General features: G+C 36.6%; 1 protein-coding gene across 1 annotated transcript in view; it reads right to left on the reverse strand.

The window, feature by feature from the left end:
- Positions 1 to 26,218, reverse strand: part of LOC139141741 (sperm-associated antigen 17-like) — a 45,778-nt gene continuing 19,560 nt past the window's right edge. Inside the window, 25 exon segments of the mRNA XM_070711368.1 lie at positions 1 to 417; positions 969 to 1,106; positions 1,824 to 1,968; positions 2,207 to 2,458; positions 2,991 to 3,151; positions 3,780 to 4,079; positions 4,905 to 5,000; positions 5,470 to 5,696; positions 5,962 to 6,155; positions 6,432 to 7,297; positions 7,300 to 7,437; positions 10,129 to 10,264; positions 10,760 to 10,968; positions 13,743 to 13,890; positions 14,388 to 14,569; positions 15,452 to 15,572; positions 16,011 to 16,177; positions 16,515 to 16,691; positions 18,537 to 18,650; positions 19,512 to 19,697; positions 20,294 to 20,405; positions 21,096 to 21,466; positions 23,331 to 23,518; positions 23,857 to 24,011; positions 24,681 to 24,907. Of these exon segments, the coding sequence (XP_070567469.1) occupies positions 377 to 417; positions 969 to 1,106; positions 1,824 to 1,968; positions 2,207 to 2,458; positions 2,991 to 3,151; positions 3,780 to 4,079; positions 4,905 to 5,000; positions 5,470 to 5,696; positions 5,962 to 6,155; positions 6,432 to 7,297; positions 7,300 to 7,437; positions 10,129 to 10,264; positions 10,760 to 10,968; positions 13,743 to 13,890; positions 14,388 to 14,569; positions 15,452 to 15,572; positions 16,011 to 16,177; positions 16,515 to 16,691; positions 18,537 to 18,650; positions 19,512 to 19,697; positions 20,294 to 20,405; positions 21,096 to 21,466; positions 23,331 to 23,518; positions 23,857 to 24,011; positions 24,681 to 24,907 (5,051 nt within the window). The 3' untranslated portion in view covers positions 1 to 376.

Genomic DNA, 26,218 nt, shown 5'->3' on the forward strand with positions numbered 1-26,218 from the left:
TTTTGTACTCCCAACCACTTGGGAAAGTTTATTATACATGAAAATTTGCAAGTGAATGGCACTCCATAATTATACCAAAAATATTTTATGAAAGGTGAGAATGAAATGTTTATAGAGACAGCAGTGGTGCCATTTTCATTCTTGACCCAAAATATGAAATTTCGGGAAATTCAACATTTTGAAAACTTCATTTACAAGGTTGTTTTTGTTACATTTACTTAGCAGGATGATTGATCACACACGTATTTCAAAGAATATACAGGAAACAAACACAAAGTAGTTGTAAAATAGCATCAATATACACAGCTTTTCAAATATAATTACAAGAAGTGTTCAATATTCACAAGAGTAATAAATCCATGATAAAATGTTGTGTTTAGCTTACAACTGTGTCTGACTCGGAAATCTCCAATGTTTCTGGAAAATAAAAAAAATAGAGAACACATTGTTTACATAGAGCACCACATACAACTCCCTTTCCATTTGTAATGCCGGTTTCTGATTCTTAAAGTCATGACCATATATGGTATTTGATGAATAAAATGATTTTTGGCTGATGAATGCACCTCGGGGACAGATATTTGGACTCTCAAACTTTTATAGTGTTCTTTTGGCCTATCATTTGTGGGGGCTCATTTTGAAGCTTATGGAGTAAATAAAGTTTTCACTGGCTTAGTTTTGCGAAAATCAGGACTTTATATGCTATATGTTGTATTAATTGTTTCTCTAGACTAAAATTTGCACTGTGACCCCTGATTTTAATCTTGATTTTTGATAGAGAATGGTTGAAAGTTTGCTTAGGGAAAGTTTCAGCGAAAGTTTAAGTCGTTCATTTTTGAGTCACGAACTACCTTCACACAGAGAAATTTACTTGGTTAGAAAACGCCAAGTATAGCACAGTTCTAGATTATTAATAATATTAAACACAGTATGAGTCAATGATATGACAGATTAGCATGGATACATACGGTAAGGAGGATCCTTCCTTGGACGGATAATTCCTTCTCTAGAGGGCGGTCTAGTTGATAACAGCTTTACACCCGGAGCCAGCTGAGGTGGTTTATCACTGCGACATAGTTCATCATGTACATTAGCTGTTAGGATAGGTAAACATTTGTTAAGGATGATATCCCTCAAACCAATTATTTGGAAATATTCATTAAACCTCTTTCATAAACGTACTGTAGAAAGTCTTTAAATTTTCATTGTTTTTTTGACTGAGCTGATGTTGTAAATGTCGGCAAGTTTATAAACTGTCATGATTATGTTACATCTTGTAGTTTATTTCAAACACAGCAGAATTGATAAATAGAGACGTTGTTTTGTCAATTATGTTGTCAATTTTTAAGGTGACCGAAGATGCAACAAGAAAATCGGTTTTAAAATTAAGTGTAAGTTTTCAACATGGACAAAATGTATTACTATCCTATTATCTATGAAAGACAGTATTTATTAAATCATAATATAAGTTACCAGTTTGACTGAGTTGCATACTTATTTTCTTTTTCTCTTATCTGTACTTGTAATTCATAACATAACTGTTGACATTGGGTTGTTTTGATTTAAATTTTGATACTGTTAAATTCTAACAATGGCTATAACTCTCCATATTGTGTTCCTCTGTGTGGCATAGGTGACAGTGCTGCTACAACAGGCAGAATATATAACAATTTATCAACAATCAAGGTGCTAACAATAACACTGTGACTTGGGAATTAACAGGTCACCAAGCCTATACAAAATGTTTAATGTTTATGAATCAAGTTCCAATTTAGTGATTTTTGACTTATTTAGCTGAAATCACTGAGATAATAAAAGGATATTTGCTGAGACAGGAAGGTAGAGCATTTCATTTTCTGTGATGACTTCCAGATGGTGGCCAACAGAACCTTTGCCATTATCACCTTCCACACCATTGGCAATGGCATACAATTCCAATTCCAGCATTGCCTTCATACCAGCAGCAACCTACAATGGGAATGCAGCTTTTGTAAATGATGTAATGCATGTAGAAATAAGATGTAACAATTATTTCAGCCTTAATTCCTGTTCATTGGCATTATACTGATTCAACATCGGTCTGTCTCTTTGAAAATACAAAACAAAATCTTCTTCCTTCTCTTCATCTCTGGGAAGTCCCAGATATCACAACACATCTCTATTCAAACAAACCAAATTTGAAAACTTCTGAGATTTTGAAACTTACTGGTCCAGGGGTGTAAATCACTCTCAATCCAGTTGAAGGAGGTGGTTGTTTGATCTTGTACCGACAACTATCAATGCCAGTATTCTTTAAATGTAATGTGAAGGAATAAGTAGAGCCTTCTTTGAGAGTTCCAAAGTCTACTTCTGATGGTACCATTTCAAATCCACGCATACCAACCACCTTGGGACCATTGACACCAGCAACAGATGATGTGTACACTTTGCGACGTACAGGATCTTCCAACATTATGTACTGTACATAACAAAAATTACACTTATCAATATCAACAATGACAGTATTCTTGGTTCTGAGGCATATAATGTTCTCCCTTTTTTGATAAATTCGTAGAGAAGCATAGAAACCTTTATCAGTAACAGACTTTCAAAATGGATTTTCGTAAATCTGTGTTTATCAGGAAATGACTGACAGCAACTGGTTACATTGGCTAAGATTTCACTAAAAGATACCAACATGTACATGTAAGACATGTTATCATTTATTGCAATATCTTTGGCACTCACATAATTCTTACTACTGTGTCAAAAATTGACAAAAATAGGAATAGATTTTAAACACTTTTAATCTTTATAACTGAGTATTGGAAAACATGCTAGCTCTGTTGTCATGGTTTCAAATATCCAAAACAACTGTCTTCTTCACTTTTAAATTAGAAAGTTTGAAAAAGTAAAGCTAATAAAAAAGAACTCTCATACATGTATTAACACTGTGTATTGAGTGACACACTGTAGTGAGTGACACATCTGTAGTATTTCTGATAACTCACCCTTTCATTAGGTTGAGAGCCAGGTTTTGCTCCAAGAATGGCAGCTGGTAGACGAACCTTGTCGGTTCTTGGCTCCCCAATCACATTTGTTGTCAAGCTTCTTGTCAATACTATGTCACTTTGTGCTGATGGTACAACATTACCAGCTGGTTGGTCACTCCCTGCAATGAAAGCTATTTGTCAGAAATAATACAAAATATTCTGCTTTTCACAGCATCTTCAAACCACCTTTTATAGTCCTCACATTGCTTTGCATCTGCATTGCATTGCATCCGCATCAGCATTGCATACAAAGAATGATCACATCATATCAAATAGAATCAAGAATCCCTTGATACTAAGATCATATTGTCATCTGTATCATATCAACTATTTGCTATCTATTGCGGTCCCATCACATTGTATTGTCAATCAAGTTGTATCATCCATCACATTGCATCTATGAAGTGTTGGTTTTATCAATTATTGATGACTGCAGCTTTGTTTAACGTTTAAGTCTCTTAAATATTTTTTTCGGGGATCATTTCTGTTTTTGAAAAGTAATGATGCAATGGGATTGATAATGTAATACACAATCTGCATGTAGTTAATGCAACCAGGATGCAATGCAGATGCAGTGCAAACCAAGCTGCTTGTGATGCAATAAAGGCTTGACAAGCAAAGCCATAAAAATTATGCAATGCAGAAGTGGATGCTATGCACTGAGAATGCCAAACATGCAAGACGTTATGCAATGGCTGTACTGCACAACCTGACAAGACTTAAACATTGTTGTGTGCTTATACTTACCTGATCTATTTGTATCTTGTTCATCTATTTGTTGCTCTGGATGTTCAGGAATTGTTGATGGTGGATAGTTGGGTAGTGATGTATAGCTAGATGGTGTCTCACTTGGTAAATGTACACCACTATGTCCACCCTCCATGGCTGTTGGTGTGGGATGAGTCGGTCTCACTGTACCAGGGTTAGATGCTCTAGCAGGGGTTGGGTTGGTTGGTCTTACCGGTGTGGGACTGCCTTGACCTTTGGCTTTGGCAGGTGTTGGGTTGGTTGGACGGAGATCAGGGGTCATGCCTGTGGTTGGAACACCTATTGCAAAAGATGGGACAGCATATCAGTTATTAATCTAGAAGTTAATAGAAATGATGAGGTCAAGCATTTCCTAGAAACAATACGTGCTTTCTTGGTTTGTAGAATGTGGTTTTGCACAATTTAGTTGCAACTTTCCAGCACAAAATGTCTGGGATAAAAACTGTTTAAATAATGTTGTCACTATTGCTCAGATGATTAGTAACATGGAACAGTATTATACACAGATGCCTGCTCATCAGAACACACAATATATTTGATTCCCAAGACAGTGAGTTATCCCCAAAATCAGTCTGTTTTCCTGAGGTAAAGGCCAAGGGGGAAGTAAATGCAGGCTGTTACCTGTAAATGACCAGTCAATGATATAATTATGTAACATGCATCATCTATTTTTCTTCTTGCATCTTTGGAGAAATTCTCTGTTATCACTTGTTTACAAAACAGTCAACATGGCCATCATCATTTATGTTCTCTAGACTGTGCATGCCTAGATGACATTTTCAAACTTATCCAGGTAACTGTTATCTGCATTGTTACACAGCCAGGTAACAGTTCCAAGACTATTACATGGTGATTGGCTTTTTTACATGCTTTGTGCCAAAATGATATATTCAAAAAGAACCAGTAAACTGACCAACTGTCACAGAAATAATAGATTGAGAAATCACAAGCTTTAATATTTAAATGTGTACATAGGAAAGAAAAAAGTTAAAACTGTCCTGGTCTGAGTAAAGAAAGATAAAGAAGAGTTTGATATGACAGAGTTATGACTAGGTCTGTGGTTTGAGTGACTGACAGACTGACATGTATACAGTGAAATTTTACCTTGTGGTAGTGGTGATGGTGAACTTGGTTGGACTGTTGTAGTAATCTTCTGTGGACTGATAGTGTCAGATATATAACCTTGCTGTGAAGATTCCACTGCAATCAAAGATCACAGGTAAGGTCAACTATTTCTCACAGTTTAAAGATGAGGTAATGTTACTCTCTGATCATGACCTGACTGATGTTAATGTAAATGGACGGGAAAATTTTCATAGCAATCTACACAACAATTAATTGTGTACAATATGCCATGGAAAATGAACTAGTATCTGAAAATATGTTTTGTGGTTCTATTTTGCTTGTGTTCTTGAAGACCAACTTGACAAATAAATTTGTACAGGTATGATTTTTGTGCATTGTTTTGCTCAAATTTACAACGTGCATACTGAGCTAATTTTAGTCAATACTGCGACACGGACAAATATACTAAATTTTTATCTATCACATCATTTTTATCTTTCACATCATGATAAACTCAAATGAAAGAAGAACTACCAACTGCACAAATGAAAACAACAAACTTTAAACAAAAGTACAAACCAAGTATAAAGAGAAATTGACTGACCTTGTGGAGGTGCACTTTCAGGGCTGATTTGTACAGATGCTGGTGTACTTGGCTGACTTTCTGCTTCACCTTTCCTTGTCTGTACAGCCAGTGCCTTGGTCAAGTTATCCATATCTGGTACCTGGTTCATCAACAGAAAACTCTTACCCCATTCACTTTCAAAATATGGAGGTACTTCATGGTGTCTCAGCGCTGTTCTGTTCTTGTTCTCCTCCGCCAATTCTTGCCTGGTGTAAAAATATTACAGATGACTGTCATGTATAATATTATTGACCAATATAGACACTAGTTGATATCTTTACTACAATCCTTAAAAATTGCTAAGGCTGTGTTGATGATATGACGCATACATGTCAAGATATAACAGGGTGTAAAATAATTCTTCAATTCTTGTACAAAACAAAAGTAGGTTTTAGCAAGTACTTGTCAATGTATGCATTATATACGACAGATTATAACTTTGGTAAAGGATGATAGTGGGATGAGTCTCACCTATCCTTTTCCCAATCTGCTTCTGTTCTCTTTGGTTTTGGAGGAGGAGGTGTTGGAATTCTAGGAGGTGCTGTTGCATTTTCATAGAGTTCATTGATGTTATCATTTTGTTGGAAACTCCTGGCTTTGTATGCAATGTCATCTTGCGTCTCATCAACACCGGACTGCTCTCTTAGCTTAGCATCAACAGCAGCCTGTATAGCAAAGATATATTGTGAATCAGTTAGTGTACCTCAGTAGGCTGTAAATGTCAAGACTAGAGAATAAAACCATATATTTTATTAGACTCTAGAAAGACAATGTATGAATGAAAACATGAATTCTGTTCTTGAAATAATGTCATGAGGCACCTTGTATTAAATTCAGAATAGATCAAACAATATTTACCAGCATAATACCAAAAGCGGTACCATCAGTACAATGAACTGTACATTGGAATGAGATGAAAGCAAGAGTTAATGTGATCTAACCTGGAGTTCTAAGTCTGCAGCATTGATTTTTTCTTCTTCACTCCTAGGATCTTGCACAGCTACAGCATCAGCATCCTCATCACGGTTCTGAACATTGACAGCATATGCCTTGAGACCAGCTTGCATCCTCTGTCTCAATTCATCACTGATTGGCTTGTATTTAATTAGCTGTCTTAATTCTAATGTTTTAGGGCAGATGAAGAAGGGGCCTCTTTGTATTGGTTTTGGAACTGATCCCACAGCCAGTCCTTTGCCAACATTTGTACCAAACACTGGACCAGGTTCTTTCAGTTCATAAGGTGGCATTGCCCTGAAATCACGTGATCTTAGATTTTTGGGTATGACATTGTCTTCATCAAACTTGTTGAGCCACTTGTCACCAATGCCTCCCAGACGTGGTCTCAGGATAGTGATTCCAGTGACACCGGGATAATCTGGAAGTGAATCTTTCAGGATAGCTGTTGCTGGATCATTTTCTGCTGATGTCAAATATTCCATGATGTCAGAATATTGCAGTAACTCTGTACCTGTCCCATCATCATTGATGACAAAGAATCGTGGTGCATGCTGCTTATATGTCACAACCTTCTGCTGGGATGTTTCTTTTTCTTCTCCTTCCTGTTCATTGTACAAGTCTTCCAAATCAAATGCTTTGATCACCTCTGTTTTTCCAGTGGCCCTCACAGTGAACATACTCTGTTCAGGATCCATCAGTGTGACCAAGGTTGGATGGTTGTGTCGTAAGACATAGATGCTAGGTCTAGGATCTATTACGTCATTAGCTGGTCTAGGAGCATAAACCGCTGCACCATCCTTCTCAATGCTCAACTCACTGCCACTAACATGTAGGACTTTGTAAGTACCTCTGGTTTGGTCACAATGGTTGTACCGTTACCAAACAAAGTTGTTGCAATGCTGGTATTGCGCTTGAAGATAACAGTGGCATAACCCACACACTCTACCTTGATATACTGTACTCGCTTGAAGCGAATTGGAGGTCGTTCACCTGTGAATCACAGTAACAGCAAACAAAACCTTAGTAGAGGGCATTGATTTGGTTGAGTTCACTGACTCAACATTTTTCATGAGAAAGTACAAAGATAGATTCCATTTGAGATTAAAGTCCATATATTACCTCTGAAAAAATATTTTTTATTTTTTTACTATAAACTCTTATTGGAGTCATGTGTCAAATGCTGGTGTCATTTTATTCATTTCTGTTGATAAATAAATGCAATCTTGCTATAAATTCACGGCTTGAGAAAAAAATCTCTGTTTGAACCACGCCCTCACCTGTGACGTCACGTGAGGCAATCGTTGTGCAAATCAATCTATGCCTCCTGCTGCTGTACATACACAAGCAACAATGGCGTCAAATTTAAACTCGGCGAGCGCGAATGAAGAGATAGTTTTTGGACTCGGAGTGTATGATTCAGATGATAATGGGGAGTCTTGGGCTCTACGGTACATGACTATTGTTCAGGAAATTCAGAGCCACGGCCGTATAGGTTTTGAGCCAGCGAGGTGCGAGGTATCTCCCCAACCTGAGCTGCGGATCAATCGGCCAAGCGATGAAATACCTTCAGACCCAGGTTCACCCGAGCCTTCACGAGTGGGAAACACAGATAGGTAGTAATAAGAATCATTTAGGCCTTCGATTTTATGATAAATATGCCCAAACGAAATATTCTGAAAGCGGCTGTGTGAAACTCGAATTCATAACTCTGTCTGTCATCAGATGCCGATACGAGTCTGACTAAGCCTGGGTAACGAGAAGAGAGCACCCGGTATACGCGCCACGTTGAACTCAGCATCGCACTAAAATGTCTTGCGTATGCACATTGTTTTAAAAACGCTTAAAAAATCATTTTTGACATTTATGTAATAAACAACGAGATGAAACCACGATTATTTATTTCCCTTGTTGTTGTCCACTGTGTCATGGACGTAAAATAAACCTACACTGCTGTATGCACAGAACATACACGCTATTTGTGTCGGAAGTTCACCGGTACAATTAGTCATCATCACCTTCCCTGCAGCTGTAGTGGCCCGGGGCCGTTTGTCCGTGATGTACCTGAATATAATCATCGTTGCTGGAGTTTTGATCTGCTTCTCCAAATTTACCAGACGGTACTGGCACAGCAAACGACCTTCCCGCGTTCCGGAAATAACTACTGATATTCGCGCTGCGTTAGTTCGTTGAACCTTCATTCCGAATCCTTGTTGAAAGACCAACAAAACGATCTGTGAAAGTTTTTTTCTCTTGACCATATTTGTTTGTATCGCAGGATTACTAATTTTGTAATGGAGTCAGGTTGATTCGTGTATCTCCACCGATCTTAACAGTATAGTTGAGCCACGGGGACCGGAGCATTCAGCATCATGCAATGCAATGCCATGCTGCATCCAACACTAAGTTTCATCGCAATCAACTCGGCTAGCAAATCGCTCGATTTTTCCATAGAATATTATCAAAAAATCGGTAAAAGCTACCGTTTCTATCACTCAGAGAGCAATAGCTGTACATGATATAATCGTCTTCTGTGTCTGAGTTGTAGAAAAGCTATCATTAAGTCTCTGACTCTCGTTGAGTGCACGGCATGGCAGCGGGGCAGCCGACCTGATTTACATGTAATATTCACGTAAACCACTGACCCCTTCTCGGAAAGTTCGCATAAATTACTGGATCTCTCTGCTGTTGGGGTGGATGATGTTATTATTTTAGTCCTTATATGGTACTAAACTGGGTTCAAAGGGTAAACAAAAAGTTTTATGGCTCGCCGAGTTCGGCAATGCGTACCTAAGCTGGACAGAACGCATAGTACGCAACCATTGTATGGTATCGTAAACTTACGTGGCGCTGAGAGCGAGAGTATTGTCACATTGATTTAATCACCTGATAGTATCGCATCGTCCACCGTGAATTTGACCGGGGTCTTTTAGTTTGAGGCCAGTTCGCCACACTTTCATGAGCGTGGCGAACCAAGAAGACATTTTATTCGCCACCCAGCACTTTCTGTCGCATTTTGCGAATGTGGCGAGCGCTAGTGCGACCCTGTCACTGCACACTGCACTGATGGCCTCGCATGACGTCATGTCACGTGACCATTTTGCGGCCAATATGAATTCAGATTTTTTCTGAGGACCAGTATTTCGAGTGTTTTATGTATGAAATATAATATTTTAGAAATGAATACCAAAATAATTTTTAATTATTTGAGTATTATGGCTTTTTTACTAAACAATAGTATAAGGTTCAAATTAAACAAAATCAGGTAATATATGGACTTTAAACATAAAGCAGAATTAAAATTCAATAGACAACAAAGACATACAGGATAACTTTGATTGCATCCAAATAGAACAATAAGCGTGCAATTGCAATTCAAGATTTATACTCCTTTCTCAAACAAGCTAGTGTCACTATGTAGAATATTAATTTAAAGTGAATGTCGAGACAAAATTTTTCGTTCTAATGGCAAGAAAATGGCTCATAATGAAAATCTTTGATTGTTAGTATTTTAATTTTTAGTATGACAAATACAACTGTACTGTTGCTAATAATATGATTATTGATATCTCCTTAGTTACTGTGGTTCATGTCTCCTTAGTTTACCACTGTAAAGTCTGCAGTTGTTGACTGATACCTCTGTTTATCATCTATTCAAAGTAAATACTGCATAACTTGACTCACCAGTTTCATTGTCTTGACATGTTAATTCTTCATCTTGGTAATATGTTGTAATCCGAGTTCCTTCATTGTGATCTACAATTCTAGTATCATCAGGTCTTCTTACTGTTACAACTCTGTCTTCACGAGTTATGATTTCCTATAAACAATAATATCATTGAAAAATATTAGTTGTAACTTTTCCTGGTAACTTCAACAATCAGATGATTTGAAATGAACCACAGACATACCACTGCTGATACTTTCTGTTTCTAAGATATCGTGTCAAAGGTTATATACTTTACAAATCTTCCCTGCCACTTAGCAAAGCAGTAGTCTTATCTTCTCCATTGCTGTAATGTTAACTCTTTAACCCTTTCACCACCATGGTTTGGCCCGATCCCACTGTTATCAATGGTGGTAGTGGACCTGTTTACAGGGAATTGGGGTGAACAGGTTAAACTAAAAATTCAGCTATTTCCACTCCATCACTGTTCCAAAGGGATTTCATTAAGCCAAGATTTATTTCCCAGGCACCATATTTTGATAAAATGAAACATCTACTGTATGATCTTTGGCAAGATGACTGATATTTAGCAGTGGAAAGCATACCTGGCAGTGTTTATGTTCAGTATACATGTACACACAATCTTACCTCATGTGTCATAGGATCTGTGGCTGTGAATGACATGTATGGTTTGACATTGAACTTGCTGCCATCAGACTTTGTTCCAATTCTTTCACCTGTAGGGGTAGTGGTTATCCAGTCACCAGATTTTTCATCCAGCATGGCTGTTGGAGATCCAGGATCCTTTTCTGGAATGGATGGTTGACTCAACTTACTGGGAGCACCTTTGAGAGCACCTATGAATCAACAATACAGTGATATTTGCAATGAGGTGATATTTTTAATAAGGTATTGGTGTAGGACAGACTTGTACCAACTGACAATTGTATGGTCTTACATAACTGCTACATGTATGATTTGCTTACCCTGTAACTCAGGAAGGATACATTTTCATTTTGCAAGTTTGTGAAATCTCTACAAGGAGATATACATGTAGTTGCGTATTATGTACTTGAAAATGAGATTGACACTAAAGTTTCTATCGATATACATTAGAATTTTTTCCATTAAATTTAGCTCGTTAGTTTTGGAACTCACTTATTACTTTTCAACTTAAATTGCCTTCACCAGGATAAGCAGTGGTTCCTGATCTGTAATCACTAATTTATTTATTCAGATCTGGGAACTCATCATCCACTTGTTACAAACAAACAGCTTTGTTTCAAACAAAAATTTAGAATTTATTCCATCAGCAAGACCTACCGGATTTTCTGAGAGTACGCCCATTCGAAAAACCGCCCATGGGCGGTTATTTGGGGGGGGGTGGGCTGTTATTAAGAATTTTAAATTTCATCTCAACCTTTGTCTATGGCATTTCAACTTGACTCCCCTTGAAAAAAATTACCTACGCAAAGGTCAAAAAGTTTTATATAGCGTACAAAATAAAATAAGTTACACTTCTAAGATAATTACTTCGGCGATATATGTCCGTATCCCCTATTTATGCTACTAAAATGCAGGTGGAATGATCCAGAAGAACGCAAAGTCAACGTTAGAGTTTGCCACACAATGCCGACAATGATTGACAGATGAAGCAGGAGCCAGGAATTTTCCATTCTGCACGATGGGGATCATGAAATAAATAAAATGACTATCATAAAAAATAACTCTGTTTCATTATTTTTATATTTGATGTACATCATTATTTTCAGGTTTTTTTCGCTTTGATACAAAAATCTGATGATTTTCTACGCGGAAATTTGTTGCATTCACAAACGTAACAGTAGTAGTAATCCCTAGTAGAAATGGTATGATCCACAATTGTTTACGATTATTGACCTCTTTGCGTGCAACGAATGTGAAACACTGTATCTATTTTCACAAGTTCGACTACTTTGATTAACTTGTCACACTTACAAACTAGGTTAGCCCTGCGTACGATGCTGTGTGTTCCGCTACAGCTAATAGCCCCGCTCACCACAGCCCTGCAAAGACCCGTACGTAGGGTCGGTGACTTCAAATCCATTTTCGGACTTGACGTAAAAAGCCAAATTACTGCCGAAATTCAGCGTTCTTGGGCCCAAGTCGTATCCCTGCCTACCTCAGCTACTCGATCGCTTCCAAAAATGCCAGTCTTTTATTCATTTCTCGTAAATAACGTCGATGTCGGCAACTCTCTCGCTAGCCCTGCATAAGTACGCAGTGTACGCTGTGTGTAATAGGAACGCACACAGGGAATGCACTGCGTACACTGCGTACGTATGCAGGGCTAGCGTAAAACTGTTGGTCGAGGATCCCTGCAGTACGTCACTACAGTGACGTATGCGGTGACCTCTCAACTTCTGAACACGAACCAAGAGATTACGGCCAGCATCCGCGCGCCACGAATAATCATAGATCCTAGGACTAAACTTTCCCCCACCCCCCAAGTAAAAGTTCGGTTTCAGTTTTGTGAGACTGGGAATGTCCATAAGACGAACGATGGTCATCGATATCACACGAAGAATCTCTCAGTTTGTGTTTAGAAGTTGAGAGGTCACCGCTACGTCACTGTAGTGGCGTACTGCAGGGATCCTCGACCAACAGTTTTACGCTAGCATAACGGCGGTCTCCGTGTAGTCATGTCGGGCAAACTTAGAAAAAAGGCGATATTTCAGTGAATTTTGAGCGGACTTCTGGTCTGGTTAGTCCCTAATAACCAAGCTGTCGATGAGTGTTGGCAATTTGTAATTTGGATGGAAAATATTTCGAAATATCGTCGAGCAAACTTCCGCAAAGGGTGCTTGCGACGGAACATGGACGCTAGTCTATGGAATATCCCATAGCTGTGGTGGCGGGGTTAAAATCGTAAAAGTCAAAACCAGCCCGTAAAAGGCATGAATCCCGTCTGAAAACACCACAGCTATGGACCCACAGCTAAATGGGACCTTGTGTTGTCACGGTTGTGCGTTGATTATCCATGCGTTATTTTTACCTGACTCGTAATTTATTTTTCCATGTGTGATTTTATTTTCCAAAGAAATGTGTATAATTATTATTGCAATTTGTGTTGATATACAAATAAAAGAAATCTTGATCGTATCTTGGGTTCAGTTTAGTTTTATGCGTGCGTGAATGAGTGCATGAGTGTCAGTTTATGTTATTGTATGATGCATCAGAAAATTGCAACATTGTGTCCTTTTTGTTGAAGATGGATCTGTTAGAATTTGTAGCGCACAATGACGAAAAAGAAAACAAAACTCTCGAGAAAAAATGAGTGGATGTTTTGCAGCGTTCTACCGTCATTTATTTTGGTTTTGTGATCAACAGTGATAAAATAAGTCCTTTATTTTTTAGTTAATTGGCGGTAAATTTTTACCGAATTACGGCCCTGGGCCGTTATTTAGCTACAGGTGTGAAGCAGACAATGTAGCCATTTTCTGTTTAACGGCCCTGGGCGTACTCTCAGAAAAATCCGGTAACAATCAAGACCCTGATTATTTTTATTTTTGAATCATCTTTTTGCAGGCTAATGTAAGATAAAGTGCAACAGATACATATAGGACTATACAGAATGATAATGGTATCTTACTCTTTTTACTGTGTGTCTCACTTCCTTGCATACTCATGGCACTTCCCATCCGGTTGGGTGAACCTTCTCTGCTTGGTGGAATTCCTGTTATTGGACGAATTGGACCACTACCAGCATTGTAACTGACTGTTCCATCAGCAAACAGGACCTGGTGTAATGATTAAAGTCATTGATCAATGGATCGCGGAGCAGGTGGGCGGTTGTATACATGTGTGTGTGTGTGTGTGTGTGGTGTGTGAGAGAGAGAGAGAGAGAGAGAGAGAGAGAGAGAGAGAGAGAGAGAGTGTGTATGCAAGTACATAACATACAGGAATATGTATAACAGAGATGGGAGTGACAAAGTGATAGACATAAGAGTGGAGGAGATATACAGACATAACAGTGAACACACAGAAAGATTACAAGTGACTAATAATAGCTGGATACATTATACATATACCGGTATGCTCTTGAAGCCAATTGGCTTACTTCAATGCAAATGATATCTATATTTGTGAAGATATAACAATAAGACAAATAATTTACAATAAGTCTATGGGAAGCTTGTAAAGAGTATTGTTAGTGCTGAAAAATATGAGTTCAACCTATTGACAGTCAGTGTATGCAATGATCTGATTGTCATACAATCACAATTTCACAAATTACCTGAGTAGATCCATCATTCATGAGTTTAATGACAGTTCCATCTGTGTTGATAACTCTGGAAGTTTCTTGCATAGCTGGATATTTGCGAGATGATTCACAGTCATGTTTACCAGCAGATTTAAATGGATAGTGTTGTCTGACAAGAAGTCTAGCCATCTCCTCACCTTCATCACCTTTGATGCCTGAAACATAAGAGTAGACTTTGGTTAATGACATTTGACCAAAATCAAACAGACATACTTTCACAGAAAATACTAGGACTAAATAGACAGACAGTATTTCAAAGGTGTAATGTGGGGAGCTTTGATATACAGGTTAATATACATACATTGTATGCACATGAAGCAATACCAGTACACTATGAAATTATGCACATCAAGTAGACAGAATTACAGCTGAAAGGTTGTATGTATCTATGTATTTGTCTCTGGTCTGTATGAACCCTATATACCACAGCTATTATTACTATTAGCTACTATTATTATACTGTATAGTACTACTTTATCTTTATTGGAGAAAAAATTTTATATCACACTTTTTTTATTGCCACAAATGTGATGTAAATCCTATATTTACAAGCAAGCAATAAAATATTATTATTATTATTATTATTATTATTATTATTATTACTATTCTGCTTTTATTCAATATCAGCTGTGTCTGCTTCTTCATGTAAATTTCTGTGAAACTTCAGGTAAACTTAGAAAATCAGGCTTCTTCAGATTTGACAAACCATGCACACTGTTCATTTTGTTAAATATTCAAACTTCTGTTTGCTTGGTTTTATAAGGATTTTGCTGATACCATAAACCTAGTCAACAGAGCTAAAAAGCTGCAAAACCAAGTCACAAAAGTGCATACTGTAGGTATAAATATGAAATGCTGAAAAAGTTATGCCATAATCCAATTGCTCGTATTCACTGAAAGTCTTTGAAAATTAAAGTTGAGTACAACATTATTATTTTAGTTACATGATAACATTCATTAGGAATAAATTTTTTGAGTAGTTATGAAATTTGTGATGTAAGTTTGGAATAAAAACTTATGAATTAAATTTTGCTTACCAACAGACTGTTCCAAGAAGTATCTGACCAGCAAACCATCAGGACAAGATACATTTAATTGTTGGAATGGTGGAACCTCTGGTTCTGAGGAGGTGACTTCCTCTGCTGGTTTTTCTTCTTCCTGGAATTTAAACAAACAGGATTGCTTAATATCTTATAGTGTAAATGAGTTAAACCCTGAATTCCACAATGGACCTCAGTACACACAAAACCATGTGGTGCACAAATGTGCATAGAAATATGTGTTTTCCTACAGGCATTTGTTGTACACGTTGATTTGTTTCTGCTGCCATCATGTAATTTCTCAGGCATACTGAGTCTGTAGAACACCACACATACTTTTTATTCCAGAGTAAAACCATTATTACAATGAGATTTTCAATGCATATCCATATGCATATACTTTGCCACTAGATGCCCACCATTGAATGTGGTGAACAAATGAGCTTGTTTTCTGATTGAGAGTATCCCAGTTACCAAATAAATGCTGGATTTTTCAAAAACAATAATAACTAGATTTGTATGGTTGTGGTTGATTGTATACAAATTTTTCCATTACCTGTGATTTTTCTTGTTCTGCTTGTTTTTCCAATTCAAGCTGCTGTTGCTGTTGTTTACTCTTTCCTTTTTTACCTGATGAAGCCCTACCTTTACCACTTGGTGAAGGTGGGGGTTGAGGTGTTGGTGAGGGTGGTGGGGGCATCAGAATCTCTGGTTCTTTTTCCTCTGTAATGAAATTAAATATGAAACTAATGTAGTGAGGACAAAATTAACACCAGTAGGGATCAATAAATCCTTACATCAGGAGTATCATTCAGGGAATATCAAATTGGACTAGGGGGTACACTCCATATAACAATGGAATACTAGTCATATGTCATACAGACAATCCAACATAATTTGTTACATGAAACATTCCATTAGAGAAACACTTAGTTGAAACTCTATTCTTTTTGTATTCACCTTTCAGTCCTGAGCTGCTATTCAGCTGTAATTCCACTATTAAGGTTACTGTAATGCAAGGCTTGAAGGAAGATATAATTTGATTGAGCATGTTCAATACCTGATTTTGTTTTGCCCATATTACCATAGCTACTGAGGGACAATGTCATTCCGTCATTCAAGGTTGCAGTAAATGAACCAAAAACTGAAATTGGTTTATTCTTCTTTTTTCCTTCCTCTTCCTTCTTGCCAGTTTCATCACTGATGACAACTGGTACTTCACTTTCTTTACTGACCACTGAAAATCAAAATAAACATGGAACAACAGCTGCCTTAAATACTATACTACCGGTAATATCACTCTAGACAAATTATTTGAAGTAGGACTGAAACGGTAATTATACTCTGACTGAGTACAAGTTTGGTTGAAAGAACATTGCAGAATTGTGATTTTTGTGAAAGTGGAGGATTAGTAATCAACTACTTGCACAAAGAATTTGGTTGAAAAGTTATACTAAACCTACTGAGAACAATATGTTAGTTTTACAAGAATGGTAGACCAAGGGTTGTAAGATATTCATGTGTGATACGGTGTACTGATAGTTACTGGTCCATTTGTTTGGTCCTTTGTTGTTCGGGATACTTAAAGATTATTTATTTCTGAATTTCTTCAGTTTTCCATTTGTCTTTTTTATCAAAAAAGGCAGAACTAGAGGTTTGTTGAATCAGAGACACTGTAAAATCAGTCATACTTATATTCAAACAAGTAAACTCAAACAAACTGTAAATCGATCATTTAACAATGCAGGGACATAATCTAAGTTTCTTCCAAATACATAGTATGCATGGGTTTCTCCAATAGGTTGCCTACGCATGACATGAAAGATGTCAACCCATACTGCTGATCCAAAGATTCAAGTTAGAGTGTTGTTGGTAAACTGTGCAGGTGTTATAAAGGCAAAGCTTGTGGATGTTAGGAGCACATCAAATATTGCAAAGTACAAGGAACAAGATGTTGTTAGCAAGGATAACTATACTTAGGGCAATAGGGATATAGATATAGTTTTTGACAATTGATGTTATTTACATTTTTTATGTCTTGACATCATTTTCTACCACAGTAAAGCAACATGTGTCAGTAACAAGTATGAATTTCAATTTTACTCAAGGTATTAAAATTGAAATATTACTCTAGCCATCAAGAGAGAGATAATTTTTATCGATGTGAGTGGTACTGCAATGCACAATGGGAGTTTTAATACCTGGTGTAGTCATTCTTGTTGATAAAACTACCCACAGGTAGCTAGTCTACCACTGAGGTAATGATGTAAAAAGTTCAAAGTGAACCTTACTTTGTATTGTTTACACATACAAGTACTGTTACAATATGTTGAAAACTTTTCAGAAACTAATGTTTCTTAATTAAGGTAGAATTCACCTCAGGGGCAGATATTCAGACTCTCAAACTTTTACAATTCTTTTCTGATGTACCACTTTTGTGGATTCATTTTAAAGCTCTTGGTGTAAGAAAACGTTTCACTAGCTCAGTTTTGGAAAAGCAAAACTATTGTTTTTCTCCATAGAGTTAATAATACAGGGATGGCGGTCATCTTGAATTTCAAATACTGATAAATCTTGGACACTTTGTTTGTCTAGTACCAAAATTGACACAGTGACTCCCGATTTTCATTCCTAATTTTGAAAGAAATTAGTTGAAATATTCCTAGAGGAAAGTTTGCCCACAAGTTTAAGCCTTTCACTTATGAGGTGCATGCTATCTGAAAAAGAAAAGGTACAGGTACCATATGCTTATATATGTCAGTGCCAAGTCATTAGAAACATAGATGTTAATAAATTATTCCACTGGGAGATCTTCAGTAGCTTGGCCACTGACTCTGTTCAAATTGTGTCTACAAAATGAGCTTGTAAAGTGAACGACTTCATGGTCGTCCATGCAGAATTTCATGTTATGCCCGACTTTTTCGATTGAATTAAAGTTCAAAGTGTGACAAAAAAGCGGACGTGATTTGGATGTGAGATTTGTTAGCATGAAAAACTATGATTAGTCATCTACTGTGCACAGTGTTTATACCAAGACACCTAGAGAGAAAAAAAACACAGATATGGTCACATTGTCACATACTGCTCAATGTGTCTAGGTCACTGTTTCTCTTGTTTACTGGTTGCATGTTGCCATCTTGTACAGCTGCAGCTACTGTTGTATCCACATTGGAAGTGTCTACAACACCTTCCGTGGCTGAATTAAGAGATAGAGATGGAGTTGGCAATGTCAGATGGCTGTACAATTACAAATCTATGTAAAACCTGCCTATCCCTTTGTGGAAAACATTGACATTCAATCAGTGAATAACAAACATTTACCCTAGTTTGTGATGCCACAACAATGCTTGTGAGATGCTATAATTATAAACTTAAGATGCAGGGTGTCAGGATTGGGTAACTTGAAATTAGATGGGGTAAGTGCAGTTGAACTACACATTGGTGTTTGTTTTGAAGTGATGGATTTTCACTCTAAATCATGAAATCAGCTATCTTGACGAAATAACAAATCCACTTTTAAATGACACGTTATGAATTTTTGTGGCTAAGCATTGATGACAACAATATTGTGTATATATTACTGATTTGTGGAGGGCAGTCATGACGTATACTGGTAAATGATAACGTGAAATGAACTACAAAAGATATGACTTGCTATGATTGAATGGTTGTCAAAAAAACACATCAGATTCTGAACTTCATTGATACAACAGCCATTATCTGATTTTAATTTACTCACAATTCTATCTTTAATAAACATAAAACATTTGTATCGAGCATACACTGGTAGACCATGCTGTGATGATCTGGGTATGATGTACAACAACCAGAATGAAACACAACAACTAATATATATTTGTACCTATGCTCGGTACAAAAGATGATTGTACTACATGTGCCAGTGTTCTGGTCAAGGACTTTCATGAGTATATGCTAAATGCTTTATAATGATTCTTGAGTTGAGAATCCATCATGACTATGATACGTATTTTCTGAAGGTTACAGAGGATGAAATAATCATGGGAGGGAAAATAAATATATTAGTAGATCAACCGACCTTCCTTGGCTGTCTCTTCTATTTCTACTTTCTCTGATTTTTCATCATCAGCTTTCTCTCTGACACTATCAGGTTCATCCTCTGTAGGTTCTTCCCATTCGTCTATAGCATCTTCTTTAGGTTCCAGGATATGGATAACAAATGTGTGTCCATCCTTCAGAACTGATGTCTTCACAAATACTGGGCCTGGAAATCAGACAGAGATAACATTATGTATGAAGAATTCTCCTGATACACCGATTTATTGAAGACTATGGAAGACAGTGAAGTACTGTATAAAGGTTTAAGTGAAATTTACCTGGTAAACACTTCCATTATGGCATGTATGGTTGATTACTCTTGACATCTTTCAATCATGGACTCATAAAAAAACATTAGTCGCACATTTCAAGACCACACATGCAAGGCCTGTTAATCAGTAGTCAAGAATAGTAAATTGACAGTGCTATGTAGACTTTCTAAGAATTATGTAACATCTAAGATGTGATGCAATGTCAAATCAGTATGGAGATGTCACAGACATTTAGCTCTCTTTGATGCAAGAAATGACTTCACAGTACAGTATTTTTTGTTTTGTTATGTTGCTAACTTCACCAAGGTTTTCTAGCAACTCTTGAATTGATTTTAAAAGCTAAGAAACCTGCTGGTAGTCACAAAGCCATTATTTTGTTCATTGAAAGTGATTTTGATTATTTGCCTAGAAAACCCTATAGCATGGCATGACAATGCATGACAACTTCACTGACAATAAATTTTCTGCCATAGATGATGTACACACTGACCTTGAATGAACTCAGTTCTCTCAGTTCTAATTTGACCACCATCAGATGGAAATAGAGTTGAAACAATGCCACTGGCATGGATTAGGTCATTACCAACATTGTAACCAGTAAACTGAAAAAAAAAACCGAGTTGATGTGTTGTGACACAAACAAACAGAGATTCCATTTTCTTTCAATGCTGATGTCTTATCTGGAAACATTAACAGATAATTCCTTTTTCCGTTTAGTTCAATGCAAGTTCAGATGTATAGTATGTATTTTGTATGTCAAGTATTCTAGACCAATGGAGTTGACAGCTAAATCCACAACACAGCTCCCTAAACTGACATGTAATGCCATGATAGTAACTCAGTCAATAAAGCCAATTATGTAATATTCTTTTTCATAGTTTCATCTCACAACTTGTTCAACAGCAACAATCATTATAGACTGAAAGATCTGTCGCTCGAGGATGCTCCCTACGTATATGTTCCCTTCCTGCTACGGGGGTGGTGGTGGTGTAGAGAGCGCCCTCAACCGATGGATCTTCCAGTCTACAATCATTATTACTAGCATTGTAGCAATGCATGACATGTGAAGACAATAGTTGATGAGTGGTTTGTTTGAAAAGTACTTGCACCAATGTAAACATAAAGCTTGTTCACTGAGCTTGTCCATGGTATAAGAAAATTTTGAATGTATGAGACTGATGTGTACCCAGTATGGCAAAGAAGTTCACTATTCCATTGGCAGATCTAAGCATTTATATCTGTGAATGACTCATCCTGGTTTGTTTGATTTTAAATGAGAAGCATCAACTTACGGGAAAGACTTTTTCAGGTTCTTTAGGCTCAGTAATCTCTGGTACACTTTCCAATGACTTAGACTCCTGAGCCTTATCTTTGTCTTTGTCTTTCTCTTTATCTTCTTTGCCACCACGACTACTGGTGCGAGAAGACGCTCTCTCCTTCTCCTTGCCTTTACCATCTTTGCCATCTTTTTCATCCTTTTTCTTGGGAGAAGAAGATCGAGATCTGGATTTCTTGGCTTCCTTTGCCAGTCTTTTCTGTTCCTCTTCTTCTTTAAGTCTATCATGTTCTTCTTTCCACGCCTTCATGGAGTTTGGTCGCATGAAATTTGCACTGTTTGGGTCGAGATTCTCAATTGATCTGGAGGGACTAGCGCTCTTTTTACCTAGGATATAAAACATTTTAGAATTTAAACATCCAATAAAGTATGAAACAGAAAGGGTAGATGTGGTGCATATTTGGAGGCTTTGCCATTCAAGTGTGGATTTGGACTAACAGATTATGGGTGTAAATTTCATGTCAATAAAAATATTCTCACAAAATAGCTAAATTTGTTGTGCAGGCACTATACCTGGTCACGTGAGCAACATGTGGGTAAGACTAACATTAATTATATAAGCAGTATAATAGTAGCTTCTGTGATAAATTTCATATAAAAATTTAGCGAGACGAAAGTTTTATGACAAGAAGGTTTGTACATTTGAAAGCAGTTGTGTTTTTTGGTGATATCTTAAAAGACGTTATGTATTTCACATGGGAAATCATAGTTTCAGAATGCTGTTTATATTTCAAAACTAAACTAGTAGGGTACATAGAAGTAAATACAGAGCTTACAGATCACACATCAATTGCCCTATGTATTGCCTTTCACAGCATAAGGATGTACAAGATTTGGTAGGGAAGATGGTGAAGATTGATGGAGTGGATGATTGGAATAGTAGGGACACAGCAAACACATGAATTGTTAGTTGCTAATAAATCTATGACTGCAATCCAAGGATTAGTATGGACAATGTTTAATGGTGACCATAATATGATCATTTCAAACAGTGCAATTATCAGCCAATAAAATTGGTCATAGCTTAAAGCAAACAAGCAATTCTTCAATGCTTTACAAGCACTACATTTTCAAATTCTAAATTCTTTGTGAATTGCACTTTCCATAGTTCCATGAAGTAAAAACCACACATATCATTATAATTAAAAAAAGCTAAAAAGTCACTCCACAAAACAGCACATGCACTTAATGCACCAGCCATTCCCAGGTGTTCACTTGTAACATGCAAATAATGAAAACAATGTCCCAGCTGTGTTGGTTACCCAGATACCTTATGTTTGTCAAACCAAGTACATAATTGTACAGTCTTTTATAAGATGAACATGAAATAAGAAATGATTTCATGTCCTGAAATGTTCAAAGAGATGAAACTGAAAAAAGCATGAAAAAGATTTGTGTGAAGATAGAGAGAATTTCACTACAATGGCATCGTAGTTCTCTTGTACTACCCCCAGAATATTGCTGTTTACCATCAAAGCCAGTGTCTAACATACAATACAACATAGTCTATTGACATACAAACAAAAATGACAAGTACAAATATTTGGTTATATTTGGTTAGTTTTGACGTAAGGACAAGTTAATTTCTAGAGTATTATTAGTTATATAAAGATACTGAACAATGAGTCTTCAGGAGAAGCAAGGAAAGAAAAAAGAGAGAGAAAGAGAAATATAAGAACTCTTAAATATCAGATGAAGTATCTAAAAGTGAATGTAGACCCAGATATAGGCAAGACATTGATATTATTTATAAATAGATATTCATATTCAATCAAAAAAAGATGAAAAGTAATAAAAACAGACCTGAAGGAAGAGGATATACCGGTATATAGGCTTGAATTGTAATTGGTGAGACATGAAGTATACAGTTATAAAAGGAGAGATAAAATAGACATATAGAAATCACGTATGATTGGTTAGTTTCAGTAAATATTCGTCAGTCATCAGTATTTTAGTTCTCATTTATATCTACGTTTTAGTTAGATCACAGAGGTTTGTTAGTAAAGTTTGTGCATGCAGCCTATCAAATCTCTTCACAGCAATGTGCATGTGATGTTAATTTGATTACGCTGGCAATATACATATCTCCATTAGCAGATACTGATTGGTTAAACAGCAATATTCCTACTGTAGTACTCCATAGACAAGTGAACATTGGTACCTTTGGGGGATTTTGACCTAGCTTTTTTACCATCTTTCTTTGGAGAATGTGAACGTGAACGACTCTTGGAACTTGATGGCCGAGAATCGCCTTCAGTTGGGGGAGGAGGAGTAGCAGCAGCAGCTGCAGCCTCTGCCTCCCTCAATGCTGTCTGGTATTTCTCCTCCTCTTCATTAGTCCAGTCTTTAATAGATTCAGCTACATGTTCCAAGTAGTTTCTGTAATATCAATAAAGCAAAAAAGTTTGGAAACTGTGAGGTACTTTGCTTGCATTAAAGCCTAGGTATATGCCAAAAAGAGAATGTTTTGTACTGTGAACATCTGTGTGTGGTTGTATTTTTACACTTGTTTTGTGCAGTATGTATTTGTGTTGGAGGAAGTTGCAGTATGTATGTATATGTGTTGGAGGAAGTTGCTATATGTATGTGTGAAACAAATTTGAACACATCCTCCTGAACTAAGATGAAATATTCTACAAAATATTATGGATTTTTTCTGTTTAAGTAAACTTACATTTGCATGTGCATAATTGTTTGTTGATTGTTGATTTACTCACCTAAAGCCCACATCAGAGTGCAATTGTGTGTCCCAGGGTTCAAATGTTTTCAGATCAGGGCCGATAGGATTATGCATGACAACTAACAATGAGTTGTCTCTCTTATGGTAATAGGTGTCCATGTATGGATACATATATCTTGCATTCTCAAGAACCTGAAAGTCAATAACAAAATTATATTGACATCATATGTTTCTCTTGCATATCTTACACATTAAGACATACATTGTCACAGACATCATAGATTTCTCAACAAATCTAATCAAAGTAAGTCCTTCACTATGCAATATTCACTTCAGGGCTTATACCGTATGATCATTTGACAAAGGACATCAATTTGTAAAGAGCAACCTAGCTTTCAAACTCAACACATCAACTTTCATTCCATGCAGTGCTTGCCACATTGGAAACAATATTAGAATCCTTCTGTGACAACATGTTGAAGTTCATGTATAACTGTACTAATGGTGAAAATGCTGTAATAATTTCTGATGCATTTGCTACACTCTCTTGTAGATGTACTTGGGTTCCTGTCATAGTGAAGCTTCAACATTACAGTTCTCCTTCGTAATTTCATTGTAATTTTGTAATGGTTTACCAAATTTGTCCTCTATGAGTCCGTTCTAAGGATTTGCAAAGTACAGGATTATTAAAACTACAATCATTATGCAAGTATTGTAACTAACAGATAGTAAGTAACTTGTGATACCAAATGGTACATACTATTCAGGTTTGCTCAGAGCAGTAAAATTTCATGTAATTATAACGATGACACACTGGTAAGTTAGAAATAATATCAATGAAAAAGAGTTACATATACATACCTGAAGTAAAACATGTGGTTCAAAATGTTCTGCATAACACCAGTCATCTAAATTTCTTTGTTGTGTGTCAGCAATGTCACTAAAACTGATTGTACCAGATACAACAGATGGAGATCTCTCATCATCTGCATCCTGGTTCTCAGCTTTGACAGTAGCTGAACCTGTCTCTGCATTCACCTCATCAGTGGGAGCAATAGGCTTGCCATCAGCGTCTTTTTCAAAATGTACTGTGAAAAAGAAGTCAGTGAAGACCATTTATCAAACACAGATACCGACTTCATCCTGAGCACTGAATCTCTCGGACACAGCAACTATTGGGGAGCATCGCTATATTCAAATTATCATCATTAATTACATTTATGGGTAAACAAATAAAATGGGATGCAACTTGCAAGGTTCAAGAATGTTAAGCTCTTAATGATTACACATCTATTAAACAGTACCTACATCATACTATCTTTGTTCAGGATGGTAAATTTCTTCTAGAAAAGGTACATGTATTTGTCTTGGTATTGCATGTAAGATATCAAGCCTTACACTTTATTTAATATGTAAAACTAATAATTGACCTTAAAATTCACTTTTCTTGTGTTCTAGATGATTCTTGGAAAAAGGTATTCCATTTTGATCTATACACTACAGATTTGATGTATTATACATGGTTGTCTGTCTAAATAATTGAACCAAATTTTGTATTTCTATAATCAATTTCAATTGATTGAGCTGCACCCCCCTGTAAAGGGTCTATGCCTCAACATATCAACACTGACTGCAATTCAGTACTTTCAATGCTGTGGGTACTTGTACACACATACTTTGCATGGTAAAATTTCATGCTTAGTGTCAGCATGCACATATGGGCATCAAAATCAACAGTAAAACAAGCTATGCAGCATGCATCAGTTGTCACCACAAACGACAAAAATGCAGTAAATTACATGTGTATAGTGGTGTCATGGGGAACATGCATTCGTGCAAAAAAGCATTACAGACATAATATTGCATATTCTCACTATATTAAAAAGTATATCTAGGCTTTATGCCATATACATTACATGTATGTATTTTCACATTTGTATTTTAAGTCTGTTTGGGGATAAAACCTACATCAAATTTTAACACAATTATTTTACATCAAGCATACATACATTTGTAATTTACAGTGAAATATTTTAAATCAAACTTTCTCTAATCTATCACCTCACATTTCCAATCTAATCACTAAACACTTTTCAGTAAATATTTGATCATTAAATAGATTGATACAATGCAATGGCTTGAAAATTACATTCACCTATTGCCCTAGCTGTCCTGGAAATCTCACTAAAACAGACAACAATTTAAATAATGCCTAATAGTGGATAAGCTTATTATTGTTATCAAAGTCACTTTGGAGAGCTGTGATGCAAGCATCAACACATCAAGACATGCTGTGATTGGCTGTACGGTGAACATTTAACAACAAAGTTGGGAAGCTGTGCAGCTTGCAGACAACAGTGGCAATTAACACAAAAAACAGATCTAAACATTGAACCAAT

This window comes from Ptychodera flava, chromosome 10, assembly GCF_041260155.1.
Source record: "Ptychodera flava strain L36383 chromosome 10, AS_Pfla_20210202, whole genome shotgun sequence".
NCBI lineage: Eukaryota > Metazoa > Hemichordata > Enteropneusta > Ptychoderidae > Ptychodera > Ptychodera flava.